Source organism: Neofelis nebulosa, chromosome 7 (genome assembly GCF_028018385.1).
Source record: "Neofelis nebulosa isolate mNeoNeb1 chromosome 7, mNeoNeb1.pri, whole genome shotgun sequence".
NCBI classification, from domain to species: Eukaryota; Metazoa; Chordata; class Mammalia; order Carnivora; family Felidae; genus Neofelis; species Neofelis nebulosa.
This window is the reverse complement of record NC_080788.1, coordinates 41,701,127-41,724,487: the sequence shown is the minus strand read 5'-3', so window position 1 is coordinate 41,724,487 and position 23,361 is coordinate 41,701,127. Positions and strand designations below refer to the sequence as shown.

At 47.7% G+C, this 23,361-nt stretch overlaps 1 protein-coding gene across 5 annotated transcripts in view; it reads right to left on the bottom strand.

Annotated features, from left to right (window-relative positions):
- DAPK2 (death associated protein kinase 2) overlaps nt 1-23,361 on the bottom strand; it is a 120,851-nt gene that overhangs the window by 43,514 nt on the left and 53,976 nt on the right. For all 5 annotated transcript variants that reach the window (XM_058737449.1, XM_058737448.1, XM_058737447.1 and 2 more), the window contains exons 3-4: nt 11,506-11,727; nt 3,297-3,435 (exon numbers count right to left, since the gene is read on the bottom strand). In XM_058737449.1, the coding sequence (XP_058593432.1) occupies nt 3,297-3,435; nt 11,506-11,727 (361 nt within the window). The remainder of the gene's footprint in view (nt 1-3,296; nt 3,436-11,505; nt 11,728-23,361) is intronic.

The following is a 23,361-nucleotide window of genomic DNA, read 5'->3' as shown; positions in this document are numbered from 1 at the left end:
GACCAGAATCAGGACTAAGGCAGGATAAGGAAGGTCCGAATGCCATGCTGAATGGGTTTATTTATCCTACAGATGACAAGGACCCAACATAGATTTCTGGGCAACAGCATGCCATGATTTGTTTTTACCAAGACTGCTTATCATACATTAATCTGTCCATTTATTTGCTCTCTGCCACAAGGCTGGGAGCATGTGTTAAGCAGGGACAGGGCTTCACCTCTCTAGCACAGTGACTGAACATAGGAGGAGCTTATCATGGGAGGATCCAGGAGAAGTTCATATTCCAAAGACAGGTGAGAGCTCACTGTCCTCCACTGCCTGCTCCTGGAAGGTGAGCATGGAGAACAGGTCATGGGTAGGGGCATGGAGACAACACAGTGGCTGTGTCCATGGGGCAGCAAGGCTAGCCTGACTCACTTGGTGAGGAGTAACAGAATATAAGAGTTGAGAAAAGCAGAGGCACCTCACAGGGAGTGAAAATCAGGGAGAAAACTGTATTCGTGTAAAATGAATTTTATGTGGTTGGAAACAACATGGAATCAAGAAGTCCCCTCTAAGCTGCCAGCTGGGCTTTCTACATGACCCCCTCCAGCTGGTGGAAAGTTCCAACCGGGGGCATGCCTACCCACATTCTGGCTCCAGGAAGTGTCTACCCAATCATGAGGTAATCCAGCTACTCATCACTTCCTGAAGTTGCTCAGCTGAGCCTGGGCCAAGGGACTCACAGATGGGGAGGGAGGGTCAGAAGGCTCACAGTGTGCACAACTCTAAGAACAGGAGGCCGAGACGGGGGTTAGCAGAATCACCCTACACGCAACCGGGGGAAACCCAGTGACCATCTCCAGGCCGAGGAGAGCATCCACACTGAGCCCAGGAGCCAGACCTGCCCCAGTAGCAACGAATCTCAGCTCGGCTGGCTAATCGAGAATTGCGCTAGCAGTTTTGTTTTTCTAGGCTGGCGGGCCCAACATACTGTAACAAGAGTTGTGTTTCCTTTTCCTCTATTCTGGGAGGGGAAATAACAATAGCAGGTATTATTACAGAGCACTGCCTGGCACACAGCAGGTAATGCCGCTTCTCTAACCCTTAACAACCGCACCAAGCAGGGATTATTATTTGCACTGAAGCCGAAAGACTGAGGTTCAGTTGTATCCTGGTACACAGTAGGATAAAGATGAAACCCCGACCTGGCCACCTCCAAGCCAGCACTCCCCACACCACAGCGAGCAGCCACACAAGCAAACTAAACAACGCGGACCCGCTTTAGTCACGGAGCCTGTGGGATTACAACACCTCCTACCTCTACCAGACCCCCTAGAGAAAAGACAAAGGAGCCCATTTTGAGGCCGGTCTCCTGGAGCCAGTGAAGACGCAGAAAACAGCAAGTTAATTGTCCACAGTACTGCCAGGAAGGAGACACAAATACAGTCCGGGTAGACTGTTGCCTGCTTAGTGTATTACCACTCTGAGGTCCAAAGTCCCCCTCAGGCCACACCCTCCTCGGTGACTCCAACTTTTACCCCTGATTCTTGTGTAAAACACTGCAAGGTGTCTTCTGTTGGAGGAATTCGAAATACTGCGGCAATCAGCAGAGAAGTCAGGACCCCACCGAGGGGAATCGCGGCAGGTCACCCCACAGGGCAGGGTAAGAGCTGGGGTGGGGGTCCATGGCAAGAACTGAACCCATTGCCTGAGGCAGTCACTGTGAGACCGTAGGCATGCCATGCCCTCTCTGGGCCAGTCCTCCCAAGGCAGAACTTGGGTGTCATCCTGAACTCTGCCGTCTTCCTCATCCCCCACAGCTAATTAGGCACCTGATCAATCCCCAGACCAACCTCTGTAATTGGTCTTCAATCTGTCCCCTCCTTACATTGGTTTTGCACTTCCCACATCTCACCCGATCACTGCACTAGCTTCCCAGATGGCACCTACCCCCGCCTCCAGGTGTTCCCCATTCTATCCATCCTTCCAGCCGGAGGGATTCTTCCAAAACACACATCTGCTGGCCTCACCTCCCTGATCACCTGGCCCCTATATCCCTCAGGGTAAAGTTCGATCTCTTTGGCTTAGCTCTCAAACCCTGTGTCTGCCTTCTGCTCTCTTCCTGGCTTATTCTCCAGCCGTTTGGAACATTCACCCTTTGCCTGTATTGCCCTGAATGCATTGTGCTATTTCAGGACCATGTACACTGTCGTTCTCTCTTCCTTAGAAGACTCTTCTCCTTTGATAACCCGTGCCAGTCCTTCAAAATTCAACTCAAATAACACCTCTTCTGAGAGGAAGCCCTCTCAGATAATGCAGTCTGACTTAGATGCCCTCTCCTTTCAGCTCCCTAGCTCCCCTATACTTCCTTCTATTGCAGCTCCCCTATACTTCCTTCTATTGTTGATCTTTCTTTTCTGTCTCCTGTACTAAGTTTCCTAGAAAAGAGGAACTAAGCCCAGACAGGGCCCAGTTGATTTTTGTATCTGTAGCAATACCGAGGTGCCTGGCACAATGCTTGAAACACAACAGGAATTTCTGGACAGAAACATGAGTGGGTTTTCACCCTGGGAAATAGGTCCCTCTGATCACAGGTTAGAGGATCTTTAAGCTTTGGGTGTCTGTAAAGGCTCATCAGTCTACTAGACTGAGTTCAGTTACTATGGGAACCGCTCCTTCTACTTGACCACACTCTTGCTTTATGAGGTCCTATGTGGTCACAGTGAACTTTCTTGACCCTGAATACCAGTTACCACAAATGATGAGCGGCCCCTGGAAGCAGTCTTGTGGTCACAGTAGGGGATGGGAACAGGGAGGGCAGCCAGAGGCCCCTGAGCTCCAAGACTGATGACCTCTGGCCCAGGGCCGCTGAAGGCTGTGCTGCGCAGGGCCTGTAGGGCCAGCCAACCTCAGTAGTCCTTGCCTGAACGCTTCTACTTCTGCCGGCTCATGAGTTAGTTCTCAGTTACTGAAGAGCCCAGTCTTGTGAAATGGGTTTGGTTTCAAGTTTCCTGTTGTTGGTCTAGTATTTAAAAACTGCACCCCACCTGCTCCCTGAGAGAGATAAGGTACCTGTGGTCTGAAGGAGAAGCTTCTTGCAGTCAGTCTCTATGTGCAGAAAGCCTGATAGGTGAAATGAAAGTGAGGAAAGGGACACTTCTTTGGCATCATTTCTTTCCTAGGAGCTCAGAGTTTTCCACAGCAAGAGAAGGGACGAGGGCCAAACGGGCACTGAGCCCTTCCCGGCAGTGACATCAGAAGGGACTGGGCTCCTTCTTCCTAAAATGATTCTCCTCCCTCACCCCCTCACTGACCTTGAGATCAAAGTGAGCAATTTTCTTGGCATGAAGGTAGTTCACACCGTCCAGGATCTGCTTGATGAAGCTGGTAGCCTCCTCCTCACTCAGCGACTCCTTCTGGGCCAGGAAGTCGAAGAGCTCTCCTCCCGACACTCTGCAAGACACCGGTGTGGGGTGGGGTCCAGGCCCAGTCAGACCTGTGTGTCAGGGAGCCAGGCCAAAGGGTGCAGCTCCTGAACCTGACCCTCACCATCTGGGCGTATGGCAGGATCCCCTCACCCGTCTCTGGGGCTTTGTCCAGCCAGCACCAGGGACTGCCTTTTCTTCTATTCGCTGTGTTCTTCCCTTTGGATCACAAGGGTATGAGTCACTCTTAGGGTGTTACCAGAAGGGCCTCTGGTTACCCTAGGTGTTACCTCTCCCCCACCACGACTGAGGTAGCAGAGGACAGAAACAAGTACTGTGGGATGACAGAGAAGGACATATGCTGGGCCAGCAGCCGGACACCTAGGTTCCAGTCCAGCCCTGCCACTGACCTTGGACAACTCCTCCCCCCCTCTCCAGTCAGACATCAGTTTCCCCATCTGCAGAATGAGCAGATGGAGTAAGATGGCTCCTAAAGCTCCTTCTTGGATTTTATAAAAGATGGCCTCTTCAGAGTCGAAAATCTAGACATGGTCCCTAACTGAAACGTAAAGACCTATCTAAAAACCCAAAAGTGCTACTTTTGTCCTCACACTCCACACTCTTGCACCTTATGGTCGATATGGCAGGAATGGAGACCCACGGAGCAGAACAACCTCTCCTATAAATGCTAGTTTACAGTTTTAGCTGGATTAGAGATTTAGGGTTGCCAGATACAATACGGGATTTTTATTTGCTAAATCTGGCAATCCTACCGGGCTTATCTGTCCTCTGACAGACGCTGGGGTATTCAGCCAGGATGTGCTTCTCGGGGGCTGGGTCAGAGCCAAGGGTCATCCCAGGGAAAAATCTCGGGGAGGGATCTGGGCCAGGGGGATCACCTGGAGACTTGTTCAAAATGCAGATCCCAGGCCCTACCACAGATCCTACCAAATCAGATTCTCTAGCCCCAAAGCTTTGGAACCCATATTTTTACAATAACATAATACTAGTAATTAATATTCATTGACTACTTACTCTGTGCATAATGTGTGCTTTATGCACATTACCTCATTTAACCATCATAATACCTTGTGAGCTAAGTACTAGTATTTTCCTATTTCACAGTTGAAGGAACAGAGGCTCCGTGAGGTTAAGTGACTTGCCTAAGGTCATAGAGCTAGTAAGTGGCAGTCAGGATTCAAACCCAGGAAGAATGACTTTCAACCACTATATCATACTAAGTGTCTTCAGATGATGCTTATATGGCTAGAATAGCCTCTGTCCCACTTTGGGGAATCACTCACTCCCTGCCACCTAGTTCACCCTAAACGGCACCAAAATTTCCTTTTCTCCTTTCTTTAAAAATGCCCAGAAGCACCCATGGACACACTAATCAATCTCAGCATCCTGAAAAACAGAACAACTGGACACAGTGAGGTACAACAGTAAGTACACAGCAACACTTATGACACCTACATCTGCTTAAGCCTCTTGTTCAGTGCTACCCAACAGAACTTTCTACAGTGATGGAAATGCCCTCTATGAACACCGTCCAATATAGCAGCCACTAGTCACACGTGGCTACTGAGCATTTGAAATACAGCTAGTGCAACCAGGAACTGAACTTTAAATTTTATTTCATTTGAAGTCATTTTAATTCAAAAACTGAAATGGTGTGAAATATTTTCCCGTAAACACAGCTTTGTTGTTTTGGTAGGATTGTATTTCATGCTAACCACTGCACTGAGAATGAACTAAATGTGCTGTTAGTGTAAGATACACATTGGGTTTTGAAGATGGAATACAGAAAAAAGAATGTAAAATATCTCATTAATGATTTTTATATCGATTACATGTTAAAATGATAATATTTTGTACATATTGGATTGAATAAAAATATTAAAATTAATTCACCTATTTCTTCTCACTTCTTATTTAATGCAGCTACTAGAAAACCTAAAATTGAATATACGGTTCATATTATATTTCTATCGAACAGTGTCAATATAAAGGGTATCTCATTTAGATCTAACTATTAGTTTACAGGAAATACAAGACATAGAGGAAGAAGTTAACTAATGGCATGAGGCAGGAATAAGCCAAATCCAGACTGTGAGACAATCAATGGGACAAATGACCTAGTTTTTCCAACATTATTCTCTCTCCTTTTGCATATGTTTGAAATCCACTATAAGTGAACAGGAAACTTCTGGGGGGAAGACTCCATGATCTCCCTCAGCCGCGCTCCCACATAGACCATGATCACCTGGAAGTTCTTTCATAACAGATGAGAAAGCCAAGGCCCACAGGAGGCGAAGGAGCTACACAAGGTCTCCCAGTAAGGTAGCGTGCGGTCAAGGCCGAGTCCAGGCCCCAGCCACAGTCCAACACTGTCTTCTCAGACTAACATGTGACAGGAGATAAGCCGCCCTAACTCTCTCAGCAAGGTCTCTCAGGAGCTGGGGGTAATGGGAACATCTACCTGCTCACCTTGTTCTGAAGAGCAAACAAGTTGGTGCATTAAGGAAGGCACTCAGCAGTGACCAGCACCTGACTGTGTCCCATCACCAGGGACTTCTGCCATGATGTTATTATTTGCTTCTCACATATGGTTAGTGCGGGCTTAAGTGGTGGGAGAAGGTGCTGGGAATGCAGGGAGGCTTGGGTAGGGTCTGGACTCAGGGAGCAAGGGGATGAGACAGGTGTAACAGGCAGGCATCTCTCTGCAAAGGCACAGAGATGGGGGCAAGCGCAGGGCATGTATGTGGCAAGAAGTCCCTGTGCGCTGGCCGGCTTCAGAGATGAGAGGCAGACCTGCTGGCGTGCTGGTTCTGCCACTGACTACCAAGCCACTCTCCACCTCAGTCTTCTCTCATCTGTCAAATGGGGTTGAAAATATCTCCCGTTAGTAGACAGACAAATGCCAGAAGCCTCTGTTCCTGCTGGGGTGTGAGCTTCTCAAGGGCAGGAGCCATGAATCAGATCCTCATCCTCAGGGCTGGTGTCTACCACGTGACAGATGCTGAGTAAATATTTAGAGAAAGTGGGGTGGGGTGGTGGTAAAGGGGTGAAGAGGGAATGAGGTGAGAAGGTGCAGGGGTGCATACTATCTGCTCGAGCTGCAGTGCCCCTCTACTCAGTCAGCTGGGTGTGGCCTAAAGCATCTGCCTTGGTGTTGGCAGCGAGGCTTGTGCACTACTTTTCCATGTGTTTCATGGGTGAGGCCATCCTCTGCCCCACCCCTACCTGGCAGGTGCTGGAACCTGAACCCCTCTCACCGGCTGAAGCAGAAACTCTGAGTCTGCTCTGCAGACCCAGGTCAAAGGGCCAGGACAGTGGTCCCAATCCTTCTCTAACACAGACCCAACCTTCCCCTTGAGGTGCGGCACGTGAGAGTCCCAGGGCTGAGCTTTTCTTCTTCCAAAACAGGAATGAGGAAAAAACCCAGCCTCACTGCCCCCTGGGAGGGGGGATCTCGCTGTAGAGTTGGACAAGTGCTATGAGACCCTCGATAAAGTCCCGGAAGTAAATACCACGCACCATACTGTCATGAGGCATAGCAGTGGCAGAAGGGTGCTTGGTTCCGAGTTTACTTGGAGCTGGCCACCGGAGCAATGCGCCTTCCCAAGCATTCTCTCACTTGAGACTCATATGCACCCTGAGGGTAGACAGAACTTCTGGCCTGACTTTTCAAATGAGGAAACTGAGGCCCCCAAGAGAGCAAGTGACTTGCCCAAGGTCGCACAGTAAGCCACAGAACCAGGAGTCACAGCCAGATCTTCTCAGCCCCAGTCCACTGTGTGTTCCTCTCGCCACATTGTCTCCACATTATAAAGTTTGAATGGGTGCAAAAAGGAAAGCTCAAGGCCACCCCAAGTACTGGGTAGGCCTCTGACATCCCTGTTGAGCTGCATTTGAGCCCTCATCACACCGGGCTATTGTTACCTGTCTGCCTCTCTCCCCAGCTAGGTTATCTTTGCTTCCCCAGCACCTTGTGAAACAAAGACATTCAATAGAAGGTGGGTGGATAAAAGAACAAAGGGGGAAAAAAAACATTAAAAATATCAACATGATATAGCATATTCTAAGCATATAAAAGTGAAGGCTTGGCATCTGCAAGAGACCTGTCCAGACCTGCTCAAATCCACAGGGCCCCTCTGAAACACAGGACCCAGCCTGGCCCTTGTTTTCTATACTTCTAGCCCCTGCTGGGTCCTGTGAGGCTGTGGCCTCGGGCACACCCTACCCTTCCTACCTTAAATAGAATGCTGCGTAAGTGTAAAAGAATCTCATGATAACGTGGATGTGTCCTGTCACCTAACACCACTGATGTGAAGGCCCAGGCTGGGTGAGGACTTTAGGGGACAGTAATCAGCCATTTTGTTTGAAGGTGTGATCTGAGCAGGAGACTGGGTGAGACATGGTCTCCTTTGGATCCCAGCCACGGTGGCCCTTAGAATATTCCTCAGAGTCTTGGAATGGTGGAGGCTGATGAGCCCACAGGGATAAACGTCCAAGTCTGGACACTCAGGCTGCGGACACTCACATCAGTGCTCAGGCAGCTCTCCTCAAGGTTTTGTTCATTTTCCCTCTAACATAGTTTTTCCCAAGGGTTTCTCTTCCCCAGAGCCATTCCCCATCTCCTCCCAAATTTCTCTCCTCTCACATCCCAAACCTCTTCAGCTTAAAGATGAAAAGCAAAACCCAATAGTCTGGGTCTCTTCTCCTCTCCTCTCAGCATTCCCAGGATCAGTCCCCTTCCTGCTAAGCTGACCTTTGCCTCTTTCCTCCCCACAGGTTGGTCTGCTTGCTAGAAAACCTTTTCAGATGCTTTCTTGGATGTGTACGGAAATGATCTGTGTAGACAGTGATTTGGAAAGGATGCTGCCAGAACCACTTGGGCCCAAGACGGTGCACTCAAGTTAGGGCACTGGAAAGCACTGCTGACCCCGTGGGGTGATCTGCCAACCCATTCTCTGGTATGCAACCACACGGGTATCGCTTTCCATTAGCAGGGAGCCCAGGAGGCCCCAGAGAGGTCAGGGGCCTGGATAAGAGGCCTGCCAACTCCCCCGTGCCCCCGGGGCTGACTTACATTTTCAGAGCAAGCTCCACATATGACATGAATTAATCTACTGAGATTTTGAAAACATTCTTTATGCCATACAAAAGTCAACTTATATGGCAAAACCAAATCCTTCCCATCCCTGCTTTCAACAGCCCTGACCACAGGCAGCTATTGCTAAGGAGGTCATGGATGGAGTGATGACAGTTTAAAGGGACTTAACTCAGGGCTGGGTATGTCTTCTGAGTACTGGTCACTTTAGCAGAAAGCAAAAGCAAGCCCTGCACCAGACAACAGTTGCTGAGAGGGACAATGGGATTGGGGTAAACCCATCCCCAAAACCTGCAATTTCAACTGAACAAGGCGGGCACTGATAGTCATGTTTAAACACTGGGCAAACCCACTAACCTGTTAGGGCACCGTGAGGACCAGGCAGTCAAAGGCTGCTGATCAGCCCAACAGGGGTCACCAAATCCCAACACAAAAGCCCATGAAAACCCCTTCTCTCTTGGGAGGTCCTCCCTGGGACACTCTTGTCACACATTGTTCCAGCACCATTGCTAGCCTTAGCAATCCCCAGCACTCCATAGGCAGGCAGCCCAAGAGCAGTGAGACAGCTTCAAAGTAAAGAGGTGATAGAGAAACTATGAATAGACAGAACTGAGCAAGCACAGCAGCTCAAGCAAGTCACACTGGGAGTACCAGTGCGACAGCTTGATGGTAGGGATGGTGACAACTCACTGGAAGAGGGCACATAACTGTTGCTGACCATGAGCCCTGCTGGGAGAAACAGGGACATCTCAAGAGCATCCCAGACCCCAACTCCTAGGGTTCTGCAAACCAGGAGAAGCAGGCAATTTCTCTAGCAACTAAAGAATAAAACACTTTAATCTTATAAGAATAAAAATGACAACAACAAATCATTTGATAACCATAAAGGCAAATGAATAATGAATCCTGTTTTGGAACAAATGGCCCAGGGCTGACAAGGCTGCGGGCAAACTGGAAACCGCTCCTATATTGTAGGTCCTACAGGTTAACTAATATCGTCCCATGAAAGTGAGGATATCAAGAGCCCTCCAAAATGTCAACCTAGTCATCCCCTTCCTGGGGATTGATCTGAAAGGATTAATTCAAAAGAAAAGTGGGAAGTTATGGGAAGGAAGTTGTTTTCTGGCAGTGAAATGTGTAATGGTTAAAAGCTGGAAAATCAAAACAAAATGTCCAACGATAGGGATATACGAGTATGTAATTCAATGAAACATGATACAGTCAGTTAAAAGAAAAAAAAACTATTTGTGAAATTATGCTGAAGGGGAAAAGTAGAGCAAGAAATTGTGCAAGTACAATGATTGTGTACAAATAGATAAAGGCCGAGAGGAACCACAGAAAAACATGAATAGCTATGTTTGGATGGTAGGATTGTAAATGCGATTTCTTTTCAGTTGCTGGAAAGTTTTTTTAAAGCAGTGGCCTAGCCTCCCCAGCGGGGGTAAGCTTGTCGCTCTCTGCTGGGAACACTGTGCCAACTGTTGACCCTTAGCCCTGCGGCATGCCACACCTTGGGCTGTCCACATGGCTGACCGCACCTGTGGGACGCCCCCAGGCTTGCTGAGTCAGGCAGCGGCATACGCCTACTAGTCCAAGTGGCTGAGAGGTCTATGGGAGAGACCAGAGGACGCTGGAGTGAAAGGAATAGCACGGGCGAGTCTATGCATTTAAACAGTGAGATGGATAATTTAAGCATCAATGCAAGAGTATGCAAATGCCCATCTGCTACATGAATCTATATCCTGGTAACGTCAGGGCTTAGTTCTCAAATTAGAATGACTTCAAATGTCAGGTGGTCCACCCAACTTGTGGGCAGGTTAAGGATGGCTGCCACATTTACAGATGGGAGCTGAAGCTCAGAGGAGTGAGGTGTCTTGCCCAAGGTCACGAAGTCAGGGATTTCTGAAACAAATGCTACCACTCCTCTGCAACCAGCAGATGCATACATGCCCATGAGGCTCAGAACACTCCCAACACCAGGTCGTGCTGCTTGATTGCACACAGCCATTGTGACTTGTACAGTCCAACTCAAACTCTGTTGTCTGCCAGAACTCTATCTCCCCATTCCATGGAGACACCTCCAGGAGGGACACAAGGTGGCCAATTCCTGGAGTCTTGGCATCATCAGACTATGACGTCTTGCCCAGTTAGGCCAGCATAATGCCATCTCACCTCATGCTCATAGCTGTCTGCACAAGCAGTGTGGACTCAAGCCCCTCCTCTTCCTGGCTCTAGGGTCTTATAAGAGACCTGGCCTCTCAGTGTTCTTGTCTGTAAAATGGAGATAGTAAGAGCTTCTGTGTGATAAGATTTTTATGAAGATTAAATAAGAGAACAGAAGTGCTCAGTACAGTGAATGCCAAGTAACTCCTCCGTGTTAGGAGGACACTTCCCTCAATAGTCTTTGTGAGGACTGAACAGGATGGCAAACAAGAAGCATCGACAAATGGTTGCCTTATACTAGGGCTCTCTAAATAATAGCTATTATTATGATAATGAAGGCATCAAACAGCACAAATGTGGGAATTTTTCCCAAGAAAGGGCTGGAGAAGGGCTTTGCAGAGCCTGAAGGATATTTGTTCCTCTCCTCCTCATAGAGAAGACCCCTCCCGGACAGCCTCTCCTCCCCTCATACTACCTTCTTACACCGCACCCCACCCCCCACCATCCTCCCACATGCTCCGCCAGGAAACGACCCAGGGGCCAGCCATTGCCTCCCTTTTATCCCCAGGGTCCCATGAAAGCCAGACCCAGACCCTTGCCTTCTGTCCCTGATGCTCGGCAAACCCACCCACCTTTGGCCCAAGCTCAGAAGGAGGATGAAGGGGACAGCAACCAATGAAAACCACCCACCATTGACTTCACCTTCTTTGGGCCAAGCTCATGAGGTCTGGTTGCCGCTGCCCTCTGGGACCTGTGGCTGAAGCACCCACCACCCTACCTGCCTCTGCTGCCCCCCATGGGTCCCAAACACCCACTCACAGCTCGAGGATGAGCACCACGTCGGTTCGGTTCTCAAAGACGTCATGCAGCGTGATGACGTTGGGGTGCAGCACCTGCCGCAGGATGCTCACCTCCCGCTCGATCTCCTCCCGGGACACGCCCCGCCGGCTGGCCCTGCTCTGCCGCTTTTTGATGAATTTGGCCGCGTACTCCAGCCCCGTGCTCTTCTCTCGGCACTTCTTCACAATGGCAAACTGGCCGCTGTGGGGACACAGACCAGCACAATCAGGGTGTAACTATGTCCATCAAGGAAGTGACCACTTGTCAGCCCCAGGCCACACTAATTCATTCCGCCAGAGTAGGACAAATTATATCACCAGCCTGCATCCTCCCCTGCCAGGTAACGAGTGGCGGAGAGGGGCCAGGTACTGGGCTTCCTTCTGTTCATATGAGTACTTTGCCTTTACTAGGAATGAATGCCAGTATTGTCATTCCCCGTGTACAGATGTGAACACCGAGGCCCTGAACGGTTTCCTATTTGATCAGGATGACACAGCTTCATTGTTCTTAAGTCTCTATGAGAACCCGAGTCCACTATCCATTAGATAAAATCACAATGTCCAGAGGCTTATACTACATAATGTAAAGATTAGCAAGGAAAAACATAAATATTGGTATGGCCAAAATATTAATGGTAACAGTTATTCAATTTGAGTCTGTCTTACCTGGACACAAGTATAAATTCATCCATTTATAATTGTGATATCTCTATATTCTTATGTTTGTACCTTTGCCCCCAACCTCCTCCCAACAAATAAAATTTCAATGACCTGAGCAAAGCAAGTCCTCAGTAAGGAGACAGAGAAAATACGAGAGTGATACACTTAATGTAAAGACAAGGCCAGAGGATATGCTGGCTGGGTTGGTGGGATACAGGAGGAGGCGGGGGTGGGTGGAGGCAGCCTAACACTGCTAATAACCATAAGGGGGAGTTGGTCACAGCGAGAGGGCTGATGGGACCAGAGAATTGCAAAGTGTTAGAAAACTGAGGCACAGGAGAGGTCAGTGACAAGCGTGAGGTCATCACAGAGCTAATGGCCAGCTCAGGTGCCCAGCTCACTGTCCACAAAGCCACTAAGTAGTTATAGAAGTCAAGAATATGCTAAGTGCCCCTCAGGTTTGGGCCTAGAAATACTTCATTCTGGAGACCAATACAGTAGCCATGGAATGGTGTCCATGCGAGTGGCAGGTGGCCCTGAGCCAGCTTCTCTGAGCGTTCCAAGGACAGCCCACTCCACAGGGGAGGGAAGCAGCCTTCTGCTCACCATCTCAGTTCAGGTGGTCAGAATGGGTGGGCAGCTCTAAGGGCCTGGAGACGGCCCAGTGGTCACCCTTCCTGGCGTCTTCCTACTCCCCTTCTATCATTCTCACAAGTGCCCCCACGTTTGCTCACAATACCCACTGCTAAGACAGAACTCAGAAAGTTTGCAGGTTCAGCTTAATGGCTTAATAAGCGATGCCATACTCCACACTTAAGATGTACTCTCTTTGCGGCTCTGGGGTAAAAGAGTTACACACGATGAAATTCTCGGGATATTTGCCTCAACCTCAGAAAAATAGCATCACATCTGAACCACTCCATTCCTAGAATAATCCTCAGTGAGACAGTCTTCAAAATAAACCTAAGTGACAAAAAAAAAAAAAAAGTCAAGTAGAGCAAGCAAGGAATAGATATGCCAACACTTAAATAGCATTCTATGGCAACCACCTTAGAGACATCACCAGATACATATTCCTGTATGTCTCCATCCCCTCATCCTTCATTCACTTTAGTGCTGCCTGAGTGTCTGGTCTGTGCCAGGTCCTGTGCAGGGCAAGGACCAAAGGCACAGATAACAGGTACAGAGGGAGCTCTGGGGAAGGAGGGGCCCTGGGGCCTGGGCTAGGCTGGACAAGGATGGCTTTGTGGAACCAAATTTATATTCCATTGTCTACTAACTCTAAAGTTTCAGGGGTGCCTGGGTGGCTCGGTTGGTTAAGTGTCCGACTTTGGCTCAGGTCATGATCTCATGGTTCGTGAGTTGGAGCCCTGTGTCAGGCTCTGTGCTAACAGCTCAGAGCCTGGAGCCTGCTTTGGCTTCTGTGTCTCCCTCTCTCTCTCTGCCCCACCCCTGCTGTGCTTTGTTTCTCCGGGTCTCTCAAAAATGAATAAATGTTAAAAAAATTTTTTTAAATAAAGTTTCAGCTATTTATGCCCCAAATATTGGCTCCTAGTTGTCTACACACAGGAGCTGACACAAGTGGAGTGAAGCCAGGCCTCCCAAAGCCAGAGTGAACACATTCAGGGGGATCTCTAACACTGGTCGCTTGGAGCTACTATGGGCCTCAGGGACATTGGGTCCCTTAGCGAGAGCCAGGAAACATCTGACAAAGCTTCCAGTCGCAGGCAACTGTGAGTCTCAGTGTCAAGATGGCCATGCTTTTCTTTTCTCTGACATCTTAGGGACCTGGCATCAGCAGTTTTGAGGGCAGACAGGGCTTACTCTTTCCAGCTGACTGATGGGGAAACCAAAGCTTAAGGATTTTAAGCATTTTGTTTAAGCCTACAGAGCACAGAGATGGAGGTGCAAGGTTTTTATAAAGCAGAGCAAAATATTTCAGTCACCTTGAGATAGCCCCCTCCCTTTATCTTAAGGGGGAAATGGAGGCATTATTCTGTATCACATGACTTAAAAATTCCTCAAACTCTCAAAAACGCAAATGAGTGTTTGCTTTTCCTGGTTGAGTTTTCTCCTTGTGAGAGAGAGCAGCTGTGGCAATGAGAGGTGACCGGGGGTCAGTCCTAATATGCAGGCAACTTTCTCACACCAAAAGGAGGCATTTTGAGAGCCAAATACCAAGCAACACCCCTCATCTCCCCCTCTCTTCCTGGGGGAGGGATCCTCCACTCAACCTGCCCTGGGGAGCCCAAGGAGAGCTAAGGCCACCTATGGGTTTTCCCCTCTTGCTGGGCCACTACGGAGAAGAGGGGAGAATACGCTCCACTAAGGCCAGCCTCTTGGCTGCCAGGCTTTGGGCAGCAAAAGCAGCCTTCCGGGGCAGACAGGCCTGGACTCAGGAAACTTGTGCTGTCCCCTGGGGAGAGTGGCTCTCTGCTCTGAGCATCAGTTTCCTCATCTGTAAAATGGGAATCATGACTCCCTACCAGGGAATCATGATGACTGGAAATACCTGCGATGTTGGCCCACAGTCAGCTTAAAAAATGATAGCTAGTATAACTGTTACTAGTTTATTGCTCACATGAAGGCCAAGCAAGAGGCACCCCAGAAGTCACTGATTTAAATGGTGTCAATATGTGGCCAGGGAATCAGTACCATTTTGAAAGTCCTTCTGATGAGTCTAGTGCATAAGCTGATACAGGAATATCTTTGTTCTAAGCAGTTAACCAACTCTTTTAATCCTTGGAGCAACTGTCTATAAACCAGTATCACCCAGGGAATTTATATCCCAGTCTCCTGGATCTGGCTGCATCCTGGGAACTGAGATCTTTAAAAACTTCCCAGGTGACTGATGTGCAGCCGGGGCTGAGAACACCGCCTTACAACAGTCCTCTGATTATCTCCCTTTGACAGATAAAGATACTATACTGCTGTTACTCATTTTATTCCTTGTCCTTTTATCACCCTCTCCCTTGGTTCTTTGATTTGACATTCGAGGGAAGGAGTAAGGGGGAGAAGGGAAGGGGGGAGAGGAGTGTCGTCTCTCCCACCAGGAGTCTTTTGCTTGATGGGTCAGCTCCAAACCAAGACAGAAGATTACCCTAGGCTTTGGGGGTAACAGGAATGGAAGTTTACATTCAGACACACCCTGGTCGCAAATGCAAAAATCAGAGCTGAGGTAAAAAAAAAAAAAACAAAAAAAAACAAAATAAAATCAGAGCTGAGGTGACTCTGTACTACGTCTGGTAATGGGCAGGTAAAAGCAGTGATGGTGATGAGCCTTCATCTGCCCATTAGGATGCTCCAAAGATAGGAGTTCAGGCCCCACAGTGCAGAAGTTGCCCAACTTGGCTATGGGGGCAAGAGGTAGGCAGCGAGGAGCTCTCTAGGTTAAGACAGAGACCCCCAGGGTGTTATCCAGAGAGGGAAGAGAGGGGAGCCACCCAATCTCTAATGAAAATCATTATCAACACTAAGTCAGAAGTTATGGGAATGCTAAAACATGGGATACATAAGCACAAAGCACACATATTCCAATTCCCTTCCCTTCATACTGCAAGAGTCAATACCTAACCCATGGTCTAATGCAGCAAAGGGCTGGCAGTCAGGAGGCCTAATTCCTGGTCCTGCCATCAAAGCCTCATGGGTTGGGGCAAGGAACTGCCTTCTCAGTTTGTGTTTCTCCACCTGCCCCCTGAAGTCTCACCTCAGAAGGCCTCTGTCAGAAAGCTCTAAAAAGCCCACAGCAAACTGAACAGAGGTAAAGGCCTTCCCTTCATTCTCCATGTGGGTTCCAGTCAAAGCCCTGCCCTGACCCTGGGCAGCCTGTTCAACTCCTTGGGCCTCAGTTTCCCCCTTTGTCAAGTGGGGGTGAGAAAACCTAGACTGGTCACGTCACAGGGGAAAGCACAAATAATGCCTGAGAAAGGGCTTCACTATCCAGCCCTGTAGAAAGGCAGGAGGCATGGGCCGGGCGGGGGAGAGGGGTTCAGTGCCGAAGGCTGGCGTGTGAAAGTCACGTGGCCTGGTTTAGTAAGGGACAGTCAATCCTCCAGACACACACTACCTTCTGTGCTTCTGCCAGCACACTCTTCTGCAATTAAGTCAGGAACACACCCCTCTTCCCAGGCAGAGGGCTCAGCTCCTCACTCACTCAGCACCCCCTGAGGATGAAGCAGGCTGCATCACGAGTGAGACAGATGGGCCTCATTTCAGAACACAGCAGGACCCAGAGTGATGCCCCACAAGGGTGTCCTAATGTCTACCCAGGAATCAGATGAAAAGGCGTAAACCCAGAACAGTTTCTCAGTGCCAAAAACGATGTTATGTCTCCAACACTAGCTCCTCAACTTCACGGAAGAACCTGGCTCAATCACCCCCAAATTCTTCACTGCCAAAGAAGAATAACCCGAGCAAGACCCAGATCTCACACCGTTTAGCTTTTGTATAGCAATGTAGATACTACAACATTTATACCCAGCTTTTCTCTTTATAAACTAATCTTACATTCATTCTTTTAATATTTGCAGGTATCATTCTTAGTTCCATTTCACAGAAGAGAAGGCGGAGGCTTAGGGAGGTTAAGTGACCTGGTAGTTGGGCCCGGTAGCCAGCCCTGATAGCAGGTCTAGGACGTGAAATCCCGCCTGCTGACTCTAGCTTCATTAGTGTACCAAGCAGAGAGGAGAGGGGCCCACCCCAGAAGAGAGGAATGTTTTATCACTGATATTATTCAGAATTGCACGAGCACATGAAAATAGAAACCAGACATATTTTTATTTTATTTTATTGTTGGTTTTAATTTTCAAAAGACAATGCACCCATGATGGCTTGCATCAAGGAGACCACATCCACAGCCCATCCACCCCTACCTGCCATGGTAAGCTACAGCCAGTCTGACTTGCTCTGGCAATCACGAGGGGTGGGCTGCTAAAGGTGTTTTGTAAGGTCTAGGAATAGAGTGGACTTAACTCACTTCCTTTCTCAGACAACTTTTTTTTTTTAATTTTTAAAATATTTATTTATTTTGAGAGAGAGAGAGAGTGCATGTGCGCATGAGTAGGGGAGGGGCAGAGAGAGAGGGAGAGAAAGAGAGAGAATCCCAAGCAGGCTCCATGCTGCCAGCGCAGAGCCTGACATGGGGCTTGAACTCATGAACCATGAGATCATGACCTGAGCCAAAACCAAGAGTCAGACACCTAAACAACTGAGCTACCCAAGCACCCCTTTCTCAGTCAACTTTAAAGTGTCCGTGAATTCAGTAACCTGCCCCGAAGTCACCAGTTTATCAAGGTAGAGATGAGGCAGAGCTGCACAGAATGCAAACCCAGGGATGAGATGCCACTGAGGGGAGTGGTGGCAAATGTGCAGTGTTCCGAGTCATAGGGTTGCGGAGACCAGGTTCTTCCTCCTACTTCCCCCAAGTGGTCATTACAGTTCCTCTTCCCACACTGCAGAACAATAAGCCATGATTCTTCTGGAATTACCCTGCAAGTTTCAGGGCTACAGGGCAGGGATAATGCTTAGATGCTTCCAATCAAGGCCACCCCAAGTGCAGCCCAGCAGGTTGGGGAATGGGCTCGTCAGCTAATATGTCTCAAAGGCACAGGCAGGAGCCGTTCAAATCTGTAGTCTGCAAGAACCAGATCAGCCTGATCCCAGAGGACTCACACCCCGATCTCATGGCAACAGCCTGTCTGGGGACGGTGTCACAAAGCCCCCTCCTCACTCCTCTGCCTAGCCAGCCTTGACTGTGGGGCCTTTGTGGTTGACTCTGCCTCTTATCTCCCATCCATTACCAAAACATCCAGCCCCTAGTCAGGCCACTCCCAATTCCCATGAACAAGAGCCTTCTCCTCATTGCCTTAGCAATCAACCTGTTTCTTATCTTCTATACCCTAGTCCAAGATTAAGGGTCAAAAGACCCAGGTTCTGTTTCCAGTTCTACCTTCAGCAAATCACATTCCTTGTGTGTAATACAGACATAAGAATATCCCAATCTCACAGGACTGTGATGAGAATGAAATGTGAAAGCACTGTGTGAACTAGAACTTTTCCACGGATGTTAATTATTTTTTCTTTCCATCCACTAGATTGCCACATCCAGATCCTGGTCCCCATTTTCCAATCCCAGCACATTCTTGAACCTGATTCAGCCCCAATGAATTGCCTCCTCAGATCCCAGCTTAAAAATAAATAGAGCTGCAGGGCACCTGGGTGGCTCAGTCATTAAGCATCCAACTCTTGGTTTTGGCTCAGGTCATGATCTCGAGGTTCGTGATTTCGAGCCCCGCATCGGGCTCTGCTCTGACAGTGCAGAGCCTGCTTGGGATTCTCTCTCTCCCTCTTTCTCTGCTCCTCCCTGCTCACTATCTCTCTCTCTCTCTCTCTCTCTCTCTCTCTCTCAAAATAAATAAATAAATAAATAAATAAATAAATAAATAAATAAATAAACATACATTTAAAAAAAGAAGAAGAAGATAGTGCTGGGGAGGGCCATGGCAGATGAAAAGTGGGGTCCCATGGGATGCCAGGATCCAGGAAGGCAGATGATACTTGGGACACAGTTACTCAAGGGCAGGGCAAGGAACCAATTTTCCAGGAAGCCAAAATAAGGTGAAGAAGTATAAAGTCACCAGAAATCGCAGGTATCAGGTCAGAATTCCAGGACAGAGAGATAAGGGTAATGAGCAAAAATTGACCAAAAGCCAGGTGGGCAGCACATTGGGAGCTAGGTGGGCAAGCAAGGAGTGTGAGACCCACAGGAGGAACATCCAAGCCAGCTGGAGGCGAGTGGAGACTCTGGAGCAGGTAGAAACATCAGCACAAGACCTACAAACACAAGAGTTCCTGGAGCCATGTAAATGGTCTTTTCTTGGGGTGCCTGGGTGGCTCAGTCGGTTAAGTGGCTGTCTTTGGCTCAGGTCATGACCTCAAGGTCCGTAGGTTTGAGCCCTGCCTCGGGCTCTGTGCTGATAGCTCAGAGCTGACAGCTTCGGGTTCTGTGTCTCCCTCTCTCTCTGCCCCTCCCCTGCTGGTGCTCTGTCTCTCTCTGTCTCTCAAAAATAAATAAAAACATTAACAAAAAATTTAAGTGGCCTTTTCTCCCAGCTAGTGAGCCAAGCAGTCTGTCCAATGAATCCGTTTCTCCTCTCTGACCATGTTATGAATGCCTTGACAGCCTCCTGACATCCGTTTCTAAATTTGTTGGAGGAGTGGAACCCCATCTCCAATAAATCTTGCACAGAATATGTGCCATATGTAAAAAAGATAAAAAGCAGTGCTTCTTTTGGGGGAGAGGCACTCAGAACCCACCAACTCAGAGCCTACCCCCTGTGGCTTAACGAGCTCTGTGGAACCCCGAGAGCTCCACAAAGCACAATTTGGGAAGCACACTGTACAATGTGGCCACATGCTCTTTGATGATCTCCAAACAGTTCCAAACTGTACATGGAAAAAGGCGGGGGGGGGGGGGGGTGGATAGAAAACACTGATATTTCTCAAAATTATTATCTTGTCTTTCAAGAAGTCACTCCAACCAAACCAAGTTCAGGGTCAGCAGTAAGGAATACATAGAATCAGGAACCACAAGTCTCCAGGAGCTGAACCATGACCTACAAATGGCCTCTGTCCACAGAGTCAGAGGTGTATGCTCATGCTGGCCTATGACAGCTGCATTCACAGGTTAGCTCATTTGATAGCTTGCCCCTGCAGACAAACTTCCTTCCTCTGACCCTTTTTTTTTTTGTCAGAAAAAAACTCCTAAAGCACAGAAAGGAAGGAATCGTTGAGCACAGCCAAGTCAGGCTGAGGTATGATTACTTTTTGGAGTCTATTTTGAGGTATAAGCACATTTTGATAGCTGTTGTCAAATGAACATGAGCCCATAAGTTCAACACCTGAAAGAAGTCTGGCCTAATTTAAGCTGCACCTGGCTAAATAGAGAAAGGTTTTCACTGAAAATACAGCTCAGTGTTCTCTGGCTATTCTCTTAGTCTAGAGTCTAGGTTCTAGACACTGACATGATGTAGGTTATACATAATATAGCGTTGGGCTTGGAGCCTGCCGCCCACTCACCTCCCTATCTCCCCACCCACCTTCCTGCATCCACCGAACTGTCCCTTCACCTATCCATCCATTCACTAATTCATTCCTCCACCCCCCATTTATTGATCAGTGTCCGAAGGGCTATAAGCATGGCACATCCCACAACTTGAAAGGCTTATAGTCAGCTGGGGAAATGAGACACACACTAATGGAAAAAGAAATATGACATGGGTGTGTAAAAGACACCTGCCTCAGGGTCAAGTGAGGGAGCAAACAGTAATGCTGCAGCAAGTCAGAACAGAGAAGGAGTACCAGCTGACAGGGGTCGGTGGAAGCCTTTATACAGCAGGTAGAATTTGACCAAACCTGGCAGAAAAAGCTGGATTCAGGCAGGCAAAGGGAAACAGCTCACCAAAGCTGGAAAAGCAGAGAGCGATATACGAATGCTTTATTCTGTGGATGCCCCAAGTCATCACCTCTCTACCTCACTTCCTCCCCCTCAAGTGGCCACTTCCTGAGGAAATATATCAGGAAGCTACACTTGCCCCTTCCTCTCTTCTCTGTGGGGGTGGAGGGTAGGGGAGAGCAAGTGGTCAGCCGACAAAGATGTTCAGTTGGGGTGGGGCCCCTTCTCACCCCCTGGCTCCTGACAATCAGATATACATTTGATTAGTGAAAGAACTTCAATGGAACAGGTCAGCTAGATCAATCTTAGAAATGTCAGCCAATTGGCCTTCACAGCCTAGCAAAGCCCAGGAGGCTGGACCATAACAGATGAGACCTAAAACACGAGCTCGTGGCACAGACCAGAAAAGGGACTGCAAAGGAAGACAGAAAAATCCAAGATGGCCGAGGTTCTGCTATTACTATGGGGGTACAGGGCCATCCTCAGGAAATGATGACGTGAGCAGTTTATCTTCTCTAACCCCTCCCTCCCAACTTGCCAGACCCCTCCCCCCAGTGCAGAGTTCTGTGCCCAGCCTGTCTCCTGTGAACTTTCACCTCCCTGTGGTCCATATCCCTCTGGGATCCTTTCCATAACCCACATAAAGTGACAAAGGATTCCAAAGGGTTAACCTGACCTCATTCCAAAGTAACGTATTCACATTTTCACAGCATCCTTGACCAAGAGGGGCTTTAAGGTGGCAAGTCTATGGCCATATTGGGCAAGTGGAGAAATTCCTTGCAGATAAAAAGGTCTTTCCACTTTCTTAAAATTCACACCAAATAGGGGGCTCTGCAGAGGACTGACTATGTGTGTCTGTGTATGTGAATGTGGGTGTGTGAACAAATCATAACCAATTATTTCTTGTCGGTGCTCTTCTGTACCCTGAATCTTAATGTCCTGGGAATTCTTGTTGCAACTTCTTCACTGATATACTCAGTTCTTAGCCGTCTAGGGTGGATGTGCTCTGCTTCTCAGAATTTCTGTTCATTTTTTATCCCAAGTTTGTTTGCTTCCTTGCCATTACTTGACAACATCCCAGATCACATCTCCCAAACACTCAGGGCTATAAATGTGGGCAGAGCACGAGGGTAGGAGTCCTGACTCTGTCACCAACTTCCAAGTCCCCTTCTCTGTGGGGGCCTTAGTTTTCTCGTTTGAAAAATTAAGAGTTGGACCAGATGCCTTTTTCACCTCCCTACCTCCCTCCTAGCTTGCCCTCTTAGGATTCTCTGATGCAGGCCAATATGTCACATGGATCTATCAGTTTGAAACATATAGGGTGATTTCTGGGTTTCCCACTGCACAGACCCCAGCCATGGTTCAGGCATCTGAGGTTTAGCAGTCACATGTTAACCAATTAAATTTCCAAAGAAAGAGGATTAGGGCTCCAGGCAAGCAAAGCAGATCTCAGGCACTCTCAGCAAGGGCCCCTATAGCATCTTCACAACCAGCAAAATGCTGAACACACCAAGGACCAAAAGTATTTCTACAGCAAATGATCTGGGCATTCACCTTACCCTTCACCACTAACCACCCGTAAGAGCCTGGAGAGTAGCAACTCTCATAGACCCTGCTCAGCATTGAGCACAAAGCAGGTAGGCAGTCAATGCTTGGAGAAAGGAAGATTTAAACAGAGGCAGCAGGCAGTGTGGTAAAGGGTATCATCCCTTACTTACTGGCAGATTCACTTCAAAAAACAACATGTTCCTGATATTTTTTTATTACAAAAGCAGCATGTTCATTATCTAAAAGAAAGAAAACACAGAAAAGCACAAAGAGGAAGCTAAAAACTGTCCTTAATCACACATTCCTGAGATAACCATCCTTATCATTTGGTGTCTGCTCTCTTGGATTTGTTTCAGAGCATAGTATAAAGTCTTTTCTATTTGTTAATTTTTTTTAATATAACGGGGATGCCACCATAAGTACTATTTTGGAACCTGCTTTTTTTACACGCTCCACTTAATAATATATCTACCTCAAATTTTCCTACATAACTAACAATTCTTTTACTACTTGATTTTAAATGGCTATATGGTATCCCATTGTACAGATAAACCATGGTTGTGATAGCAAATTCTTAACTTTGGACATTTATATTACTTCCAATTTTTAATATAATTAATAACACTGTTATAAATACCCTTACATATAAATCTTTGTATATGTCCCTTGATTTTCTTTCCTCAAGATAAATGGCAGGAAATAGAATCCTTAGCCAAAAGTGATGTACAATTTTGAGGTGTTTTTCATGCTTCACAAATTATCCTCCAGAAATACTGTCCTGTTAATACTCCTGACTGCCATAAATATTGTTAGCTCCTGCATTTCTCACCCCATACACATCTCCACATATGCTGGCTCATCACTGTTTTTCAGCTTTACCATTTTGATACTTGAAAGGTGATACCTCATTGTTGTTCTAACTTGAATTAAGTTAATTAACTTGTAGAAAAAGGGTAATTGTAATTGATTACTAGTGAGAATGAACATCTTTTCCGATGTTTATGGGTAATTTGAATTGCATACTCGTATATGCTTTGCTAATTCTTCTAATGGGGCATTTGCCTTATTCTTAAGTGTTCATGAAAGCTCTTTACATATTTGTGATATTAACCATTCGTCATGTATGTTGCAAATATTTTCCCCAGCTGATTGTATTGTCTACAAAGGAGCTTCAGG